At 43.3% G+C, this 10,469-nt stretch overlaps 1 protein-coding gene across 4 annotated transcripts in view; it reads left to right on the top strand.

The window, feature by feature from the left end:
- Positions 1 to 4,658: 4,658 nt before the first annotated feature.
- Positions 4,659 to 10,469, top strand: part of SPAST (spastin) — a 36,020-nt gene continuing 30,209 nt past the window's right edge. For 2 of the 4 annotated variants that reach the window (XM_059832645.1, XM_059832630.1), the window contains exons 1-2: positions 4,659 to 5,064; positions 9,185 to 9,268. In XM_059832645.1, the coding sequence (XP_059688628.1) occupies positions 4,659 to 5,064; positions 9,185 to 9,268 (490 nt within the window). Of the gene's footprint in view, positions 5,065 to 9,181; positions 9,269 to 10,469 lie in introns of all 4 variants that reach the window. The other 2 variants (XM_059832637.1, XM_059832622.1) reach the window with 1 other exon arrangement.

Raw genomic sequence — 10,469 nt, 5'->3', positions numbered from 1 at the left:
AGTGAAACAGTCGCGCTGCCTCCACGGACCCCCGGCGAACTGCGCCTGCGCAGGATGGGGCCCCGCCCATCCCTGAGAACCGGCCTGCGGGGCGGGGGAAAACAGATGGGAAGTTCGAGCGGCCGCGGATGTTATCATCCCCGGGCGGGGCCTTCTCCCTTCTCAGCCCCCTCGCCATTGGCGGGTGGGCGCGTGGAGGCGGTTCGCTGGGCGGTGCGGGTCGCGCGGCGGCTCTTCAACGGTCAGAGAGGGGCCGAGAGAAGCGTGGTGGCAGTGGCTGCTGCGGGGCTGTCGTCAGGCCCTGGCCGGTCTTGGTCCGCGTTTGGTAGGGTAGTTGGTATTATGCCAAGCGGCTCTGACTGAGGCTTTTTTTTTTTTTTTTTTAGAAAGTTAATTTTCCTCACCGAAGCAGAGGCTCTGTCCTGACCTCTGTTAACCGTTTTGAGGTGTAGCCTGAGGAGCTTTGGTTAAGGTTGTTTGTGGGGGAGCAGGCAAGTGATTCCATTCGCAGGTGCCCTGTCAGGACTAAAACTGGTGGGATGTTTCTGTTCTCCAAACAAGCCTTTGAAAAACACTGCCCCTTGAAAGTTTTGTGGTACAGAAACCTACTGATAATTAATGCAGTTTGATGTCTGAGGAGCTTACGGTGATGTTTGTGCAAAATAACTTTGCTGAAACTAATTTTGAGCTGAAACGGGGTTTTGTTGGTGAAATAACCTTTCAGAGCTGTGTAGAGTACAGTTTGCAAAACAATGTTGGCCGTTAATTTTGCCCGGTTGACTCTGTGTTAAAAAAATGCAGCTGCTCAGCTTTCTGTAGGTATCAGCTTTAATCATCCTTTCTCCACTTGAGGCTATCAAGAAATGGAAAATCTACTGCTGCTTTAGTTGTTGTACTGTTACAAATTGCACCAGTGTTTGAACATCTATGCCTGATTTCTTTGTTCTGTTTTCATGAGGAATTAAATTCTGTGTCTGGTAACATGGCTTGTGCTAGTAGATTAAAAAGGGCTTTAGAATTTTTTTTTTTTTGGTTTGAGAAAGTAGTTACATTCCTGTAGTCTAATTTTTTTTTTTTTTGAAAAAACTTTTTTTGTTGTTTTACAACAGTAGGTCTATTCCTTTTTCTGTCTTCTTGCTGCAGTGACAGCAATGCACATGAATGATCTAGCTGATGCTCTTGAAAGATCAGCAATATGGCAAAATAACAGAAAATGCCATGTTCTTATTTGATTATGCTCTGATGTAATAATCTAATTCTTAATGGTGATGATGAAGTGTGTTTACATCAGTGAATTTGAAACAATGTTTACAGAACTGACAGTGTTATCAGTGTAATAAGCAGGCTTAAAAACTGAGGTGCAGTCAGTCACAGATTTGATACTCAACTGAAGGACTTGGAATTGTAGCAGAACCGCATGCTGTCTTTGTGTCAATTTGAGTACCTAGTGCTGGTGTCGAGGAGGCTAGGTAGAAACACAGAAGGCAAAATCCTGAGGTTTTCTTCTAAAACTTAAACAAAACAGCAATACAAATAAATTCTTAATGTGAACAGGTGAGGCTGAAGAGGTGTAAGCTGCTCATTCTGTTTTGAGGCTCTCTTATGAATTTTCGTCATGTTCTAGCAATGACACTTTAGAGAATTACATTTAGAATACCTGAATTTGTTGTAGCAATGGCTACCAAGGAAAAAAAAAAATTCTTTTACCCCTAGACCCCTTTACACATTCTCTAATATTCAGGTTTTGCAATGATGTTGTGTTGGGAGTGATAAAAGGTTTCCTAACTGGACCTTTTGTGCAACGGTAAGTTGTACCATCAGGGTAGTTGCACCTTTCTAATTCCTATGATTGCGGTGCTTGTCTGCTCTGATTCCAAAACCTTTCACTGAGATACCACATTCTACCTCCTGTATTTTACGAATCCTCAATCTTCAGGACAAAGTCAAGTCTGGTGGATGAGCTGATCTAACAGTTGCCCACTCCACAAAACATGAGGTTCCCCCACTCTTTTCTGGTGTTCATCAGAACCCTTGCTGAGCCGGGACATCTCACTAAGACAGCAGAAAGCCATCCATTGCTCTGATTTGGTTTTTTAAGGCTTTTTTTAAAACTACATTAATTTTATGCCAGATTATTCATTAGAATAGTTCACAGACAGGTCCCAATGAATGCTAGAGCCAGCTTAATATAGGAGAGTAGGGTGATTCAACTTGCAGATCACTAAGATATTTAATAGCCACAATACTGAACTAATTCTGTAGGTTGTCACTAAAAGCATTATCATTTGCTCACAATTTCTGACTGATGCCTACTTCTGAAGCTGTGTTTTGGCTTAACTAGTTGTTATTCCCCTAGCAGGTGCATTGTTTACCACTGCATCAGTCTATATTTTATTGCCATGATATAGTCACATGACTGACAAAGGTGTTATTCTAATTTGTTCTTTTTAAAGTAAAAATAACTGAATGGATTGAGTAATCGGGTTTGTTTGAGGTGCATTGTCTTTCTCTTGTCATTCAATCTGTCCTTTAATTTATTAATAACTTATTCCTTCACCAGCTTTTCTACTGTTTTGCTCAGGAATGGAATGATACTTGAGATAGCAGGTGGATAATAGAGACAGTAGATCAGGAATCTGTTGTCATGTGGCTTATTTCACTTGACATATTTGAATGCTACATAGTATTAACACTGCTTGAAGTTTCTGGAATTTCTTTGGTATTCCAAAATGTGTTAATTTTTTATATAGGGAAATGAGATTTTTTTTTTTTAAGGACAGTTAGGTATATTGGGGAAAAAAAAAATTAGGTACTGAACTTTTTCCAGTCATGAGTGGACTGGAAAATACTTCATGACATTTTCACAGTAGAAGTACATTATCCTTCTTACAAAATACAGAAGAAAAATACTTAATGAACGTTGCTGCATTTTTTTGCACTGATAGGTTTACTGTCTCTGTTTAATAATGGTTCTAGGTCATGAATAGCTATTTCATGTTATATGTTTGTATATTATTTTGTATGTTAGTAAAATTCTGTATTTTATACAGTGAGAAAACTAATACTCAGTTCTGCTGTTAAAAGAAAAACACTCTCCTCAGTAATTTAAGAAAAACAATACACATTATCAGGGGGAACTTTCTGTACTAGAACTAACTATATGTGGCATATGTAAACAAGAAAAAAAACTTGCAGTTTTATAGTAATTTAGGAAAAGACAATAAAACATCGGTGACAGTAGTGATTTCACTTTGGCATATCCTTTCAATTAACACACCCCACTACCCCCAATTTCTTGCTGGGGGAACTGGGGAAGCTGGCTGGTGCACTGACTTAATTCATAGTCTCTTTCTGTACTTTTGGGACAGTCTAGGCTACTGTATGCAGTTCTGGGGTGTAGGAGAGAGATGATCTGTCATAATGTTACAACAATAGCTCTCGGTATTTTATTGGTAGAACAGTGAGTGTGTGAGAAAGCCAAACAAACAAACAAACAAAACAACCAAAAATAAAAGGGGGGGAAGATTGAAGCACAGAGGAAGGGGGTTGCTATAGCGTTGAATACAGCAGTAGCAAAACCAGGATCGGAATGTGGGAATGGTGATGTGTGGATGCCTCCCCTTGTTTGGTGGATCAAGTGTACCAAAGCATTTTAAGGTTTGAAATAAGCACAGGAGTAGGGAGCTGGAAGATCTGTTTCATCAGGGAAGACTTAAATAAATATTTTAGTTGGGCAAATAACTGAGAACAGTGGCTGGGACAACTGGGTGTTCATATTTGTAATGAGGCTGGAAAAAGGGTTAAGACTTTTTTCCAAAATGATGTTATCTATAATGTATATTCGATTATGTTAGTTTCCTCCATGTGAGGAGACAGTCTGTCACTTCAATTACAGGAATGTGGAGCAGAGAAAGCACTAGAGAATATTCTCTTGGGGGCAATTCTACAGTGGCGGGAGGGAGGCCACAATAAATCACTGGCTGTTACACATCTCTGAGTGAGAGGCTTTGGAAAAGAGGAAAGTCCCCTGAGCCCTCCTCATCTGCCTCTAGAAATGACTGCACGCCGGGAACGATGCGAGGTACCTGCACTGCGTTTTGCCCGCAGGGCGGTTCACAACTCCAGTCAGAATAATTCTTTTTGTTAAATTATTCATCGTCTTGCCACTCGGTGTGTCTCACCGGGTTCTAACGGTCTCGGTCAGGGCCGGAGCAGGCTGATGCTTTCCGGGCACAGCGCTGACAGGACGCGGAGCTCCCCGCTGGCCGCCCGCGGCGCCCTCCCTCCTGCCGGGGTCCCCGCCGGAGACCAGGCCGCGGGCCCCAGCGGCCGGGCGGTGGGGCCGCCGCGCACCGCCCCGGGACTACGCTTCCCAGCGTGCGCCCCTCGGGCCGCGCGAAACGCGGCGCTGCCGCCGCCGCCCCGGGGCACGCCGGGAGCTGTAGGCGCCCCGCGGCGCCATCCCCGCCTCCCATTGTCGCTGTCGCTGCGGCGCGCCGACAATAGCGGCGCTGGGGGCGGCAGCGGCGCCGCCCCGCATTCGGCGAGGGCCGCTGCGCACTCCTCCCCCTGGGGCCGCGCGAAAGGGGCGTCGCCGCCGCCGCCGCCATGGCCGGTTGTTGTCAGTCCGTGGCAGCGGGTTATGGCGACGGCGGTGAATGAATTCTCCGGGCGGCAGAGGGAAAAAGAAGGGCTCAGCCGGCTCCAGCTCCGCGCCCCCGGCCGCCGGGGCCTCACCCTCCTCGCCGCCCGGGCCGGCCCCCCCCGTGCCGCCGGCGGGGGCGGCGGCAGCGGCGTCCCCCCACAAGCGGAACCTGTACTACTTCTCGTACCCGCTCTTCGCCGCCTTCGCCCTGCTCCGCTTCGTCGCCTTCCAGCTCGGGCTGCTCTTCGCCTGGCTCTGCGAGCGCCTCTCCCGCGGCGCCCTTATGGCCGCCAAGGGCAGCAGGGCCGGGGCCGGCGACGCGCCCGAGCCCGGCGGGGCGCCCGAGACGGTGCGGGCTTGTCACAAGCGGGCCTTCGAGTGCATCTCCATGGCGCTGCGCATCGACGAGGACGAGCGAGGTAGGGGAGCGCCGGCGGCCGCCCCGGGCTGCGGGGGGAGGCTGGGCAGGCCGGCGTCGGGAGGGCCGGCAGGGCCTCTCGGCCGCGCGCCGGCGGACCGGGGCTGCCGCTTTGAGTTTAAAAAAAAAAACCACCAAACCAAAATCCGCTTATGCCAGAAATAGGGGTTGCGCAGGATCTGTGCGGGAGGGTGACCTGCGCGCCGGTGTCTGCATGCGGTTACGGGGCTTCGCTCCCCCGCCGCCGCCAGCCGGGCCCGGCCCGGCCCGGCCCTGGCCGCAGGCGCGGGTTGGATAAAAAAGCTGCGGCTCCGACTTACTTCCCACGCAAAGCAAGTCTCTGCAATTCGCTGTAATAACTTTAAATTAAAGTTTTTGGTGCGTAGGTCTGGGTGAGGCGATTAAAAATCGGGGGGTGTGACTGTAACTAGCTCTCCGTTTAACCAGGCCACCCCGACAACAAAAGCACCAGGGACAATAATAGGGGTGCATCCTTTAATGTACTGCCTGACAAATGATGGAAGTGCTGAAGTGAGTCTTCAGGAAACTTGGCCCCCAAACTGCCCATTTGGAGTCGTTGGGCTTTTAAGGAAAGATACACTTATTCGTATTTTGGCAGTTGCTTTTTAAAAATGCTTTTCTTAAACTGTTTGGCATGCTTACTCTTAAAAAAAAACCAAAACAACTTACCACTGTGACTAGCAGGTCTTAAGGAGGATTAAATAAAACACAGGAGCGAGGAATTACTTTTTGTGTCTAGAGGATAAAAAAAAAGAAGCAATTGCTAGTGCATTTGATTTAGCCATTTAGTCTAAATGCAGCAGCACACTCTGTCAGCATCCAAAAGGTAGTCCTTAGGGGCATGCAGGGCTGGGTTTTAAAATTCTCTGGAAACATCAGAACGCCTTATTATGCCCTTTCAGTTGAGCTTTAGTGAAACTGCTATCCTAGAGGAGGAGGTTGAAAATATTGGAATAGGCCTTCAATAGAAGCTACATGCTAAGAGCACCATAAAAGAGAGGGATGGGTCTTGCTTTGCATTGACAATTTGGGAGTCGCAGTGGTAAACTCCGGGAGAAAAAAACCCACCATGTGTAGCAGGGTTAGTTCAGAACAAATGTACAGTACAAGAGTACTGAGGGTCATAGGAGCAAAGCATGAAAGAAGGTGAGGAAGCTTAAAACTTCAGTGTTGTTGATGATTGCTCTGTGAAAAGTAGCTAAGTAAATTATCAGGTGCCTGTTCCACTGTTGTGGCTTACAGCTGTTGGAGGTTTCAAAGGTAAGCCTTCAAATACCAATTTTAATCATGGACTTGCTTTATAGATATTTTTAGAGTTGTCATATATGAATTAGCTGCACAGGTCGTACATTTAGTAAGAAAAAAATCTTTGCTGCTAACACAAGCAGTTGCAAAGCTGTTACAACCCTGCAAATGCAGTATTAATTTCACTGAGAAAGAACTCACTTTGCTTTAATGCATAGCTTTGTTACTTGCTTATCTGTTTTTACTAGAATACATGCATACCTCTGAATTTATTTGCTATGTAAACAAGTTTTTTTTATAACTTCCAACAGAAAACAATTTGTTAGGCGTAGTATGTGAAATGGTTGGGATTTTTGGATTGTCTAATAACCTGTTAATTATGTGGCTTTTTTGCTGTTCTGGAAGCAATGCGCACTTCAGTAATTATGATAGCACTTCTGGTAATTATTATGCTTCTGAATTATTGGGGAAATTAATATTCTTGGTTTGGTATTTTCAAAATCAAGCTCAACGTCTTTTCCTGGGACTGAGAAGGCACTTGTGGTGGGTTGATCCCAGTCAGCAGCTAAGCACCCACAGCACTGTTTGTTTACTCCCCTCAGGGGGACAGGGGAGAGAATAGGAAGACCAAAAAGTGAGAAAACTTATGGTTCAGCATAAAGACATGTTATAAGTGAAGGAAAATATAGTAAGTGAAGGAAAGAAGTGGGGGGAAGACAAGTGATGCAAAGGCAACTGCTTACCAATGACCAAACAGTTTCTGAGCAATGGCTGCCTTGGAAGACAGTCCCCACCCTGTTCTTCCTCTACCCAAGTTGTTATCACTGAGCATGATATTATATTATATGGAATATCCCTTTGGCCAACTTAGGTCAGTCATCCTGCTGGTGTCCCCTCCCAACTTCTTGTGCACCATCAGCCTACTCGCTGGGGATCTGGAGTGGGAAAAAGAAAACCTTGAGGCTGTGCAAGCTGTTCAGCGATAGCCAAAACATAGGTGTGTTATCAACACTGTTTTAGTCACGAATCCAAAACACAACATCATAGGTGCTGCTGTGAAGAAAATTAACTCTGTCCCAGCCAGACCCAGTACAGCAAATCAGTGACTTCTAAGGAATGTGATTTTTTTAATTGTGCTTTTAATGTCTTAATCACTGAGAACTAGTAAACCATTCTATGTGGATTCAGAGCACTACCTTTGCAAACAGCTCAGTTTGGTATAGTGCTTTTAAAACTTCTCCAGTTAAAAGATGGAAGTGAGATTTTAATGATGACCTTGTCATGTTCTTAGCTGTTCTTCTGAATAAAGCAATTCAGGCAATAGCAGAGGTGGCTGGAATCACCTCAAATTTGATTTCTCATAGCCATAATCAGCATTACATTTACACTGCAGTTGAAACTATTTCTGTAGATGATGGGGAGAAGCTCAAAGGAAAAAAGGCTACAGTGAGGATCGAAATCACTGAGTTTCGATGATTTAATTGATCTAGCTTTGTCCTTAACAGTCAGGATATATGAGACTGGTGGAGAAAGGTCAATAATAAAATGATTCCCAAGGTGTGTGATGTACATGACTGTAGGAATGTGCTGCTCCTGTGGTTTGTGTCGGTAAGAGCAAAGTGTGGAATTACCCGCACAGGGTAACTTGCTAAATGTTACTAAAAGAATTTGCATCTGGAGAGGAGCAAGAAAAAACACTAACAGGATTCTAGTAGTGTATTGAAATATTTTTACTGGCACTAAAATTTGCTAGAAAATAGGTTTGGGACTGAAGTTATCAAAAGATTTGAGTGCAGAAGCAACGCCATCACTGGTAACTGGCACTTAGGAATAGTTTTGTGAAACGTTATCTCTTCTGAAACTAGGGTGATGATATCTGAAGGTTTCATTCTAGGTGGTTTTGCTTTTTTCTAGCACTAGCAGCTTGCTAATGCTAATCAGGTTTAAATTGTAATACCTAATGTGCTGTATTCCTGTGTGGAAAGGCATGCTTAGTGTGACATAGCTAACTTGCAAAAGTATGTTTCCATATGCAGGCAAGAAAATCTTTTTAATGCAGACTATTTGTAGAAGGGGAGCAATATAAAGTAGATACTTGTATTTTTTTAATGGGTTATTTGCTGTCATGGTGTCAGATAGTACAGGTTAGGCATAGGCACATTCATGTTTGTATTTGCTGTAATATCCATTTACGACGTTGTTGGTACAGAGGTGTACTGTAATTCTACATATATTGTACTTCATGTGAAAGTTGACATACACCTGCAATTCAGCAGTTTCATGGTAGGATGAACAAAGAAATACCCCCATGACAAATGATCTGCTCTGTACAAAAGTTAACCAGAAGAAAAGTGTCTCTTGTCTCACTTGTGCAGTATCTTTGACTTGTTGCTTTTCTTCTTGGGTTTCTGTGCTTCTACTGTTGCTTTGGTATTGGCTATCGCTGGAAGATTAGGAGGCATGTCTCGATTTAATGTTCCAGAAAGAAAAACTGTTAATTTCACCATTTCTGTTGTGAATGAGTATGTGTAGGCTAGCTTTTTTATCTTTTGGGTTTTGTGGGTGTTTTGTTTTTTTTTTTAGGGCACTGATCTCTTTAAGGCAGATGGAGAAGTATTCCTAAAACAGGCAAAAGTGATTTGAGGCTGGTGTAGTACCTGTTTTTAATAGAAAAGGTTATCTGAAACGAGGTAGATACAAAGTTGACAGTGTCCCTTTAAGTGTTTCTTTAAATCATAGAATTTTGTTCAAATATCTCTTCCTTCCTGTTACTTGTTTTATGCAGCATTATATAGAACCATTCCTAAGCTTTAATTAATTACAGAAAATAATGGGTTCACTTCCTTTTTAAGCAGGACAAAAGGAACAAGCTGTTGAATGGTATAAGAAAGGAATTGAAGAACTGGAAAAAGGAATAGCTGTCTTAGTAATTGGTCAAGGTAAGCCAGTTTTGAGTTTTGTGGAAAAGATTTTGGTTTATGGCTTCTTCAAAGTGAGGAATCAATATGGCTAAATATGGTAGGTCCTAGGAATGGCCTGCTGTATGAATTGATTCATAGGTGTGTTTCTTATTCCTTTTTTTGCTGTAGGTAAGCACTGGTCCATTTCGCTGTTCTACCTTAATGTTCTGGTCTGTAACACATGCAGATCTTGCTCCAAATATTTTCAGACTATCCAAAATCATAAAAACCCATGAAAATTCTAAAGTAAACCACTGGATTTATTATATAATGGGAATGCCAAAATACTGAGTTCTGATTTGATTTGCCGAAGTTGACATTTCATGTTCTCACTTATGCAGAATTTTATATTCCCTTCAGTATAATTAAAAAAGAAACACCCCAATTTGGAATGGTCTAGCATTGTGTTTCTGAATAGCTTACGCCAAAATGGGTGAACATTTCCAACAAAGGAGGAAAGCCATCTGTGTATATGGAAACATTTTAAGCTGTAGTGTAGAATCAGGTATTTACCATAGAGAAATAGTTGTAGTGAAGGACTTACTAAGAATTTCTGTCCTTAAAATAATATAATAATAATAACCCGACCCCCCCAAAAAAACCGCAAACCTGTAACTCCTTTTGCAGACTGCTGTTTTGTTCCTCAGCTATGTTTAGAAATGTTTGTGAACAGTATATAGTGACATGTTACTTACACAGCAACACCAGTAGCATTTGATACAACCCATCTAAATTGCAGGTTGGGGAAAAAAAAAAAGAGCTTGAGCAGACATTATTTTTTAGGAAGTGGTGATATTAATGTCTGTAATTCTGTGTGTTTTGAAATGCAAAGGGACACAGTCAACTGAATTTAAATCTCTTAATTTTGCCAAAGTTAGTTATTTCAAGTTGTACTTGCCTCTCAGTCACTTTTCAAGCTTTTAAAAAAATCTTTATTTGACTTCGGTTTAGAAAATGCAGTGACAAAGAACATATGTTAGGTCAGCTTGAGATGTTAGAGAATATGCAAAGCAATGCTTGGGTTCCCACTGCTCTACGAGCAATATTGTAAAGCAGATACTGTCAACTAACTTTAAATTCTTCATTAAATAGAAAGCTTTAGGATTTTTTCATTAGTTTTGCAACAATGTTCCTTAGTGGAGGGGGTAAATAAGGGGTGGGAGGAAGAGGAGGGAAGGGT

The sequence above is a fragment of the Gavia stellata genome, chromosome 2 (genome assembly GCF_030936135.1).
Source record: "Gavia stellata isolate bGavSte3 chromosome 2, bGavSte3.hap2, whole genome shotgun sequence".
NCBI lineage: Eukaryota > Metazoa > Chordata > Aves > Gaviiformes > Gaviidae > Gavia > Gavia stellata.
The sequence above is the reverse complement of the archived record's forward strand: the minus strand, read 5'-3'. Positions and strand labels throughout refer to the sequence as shown.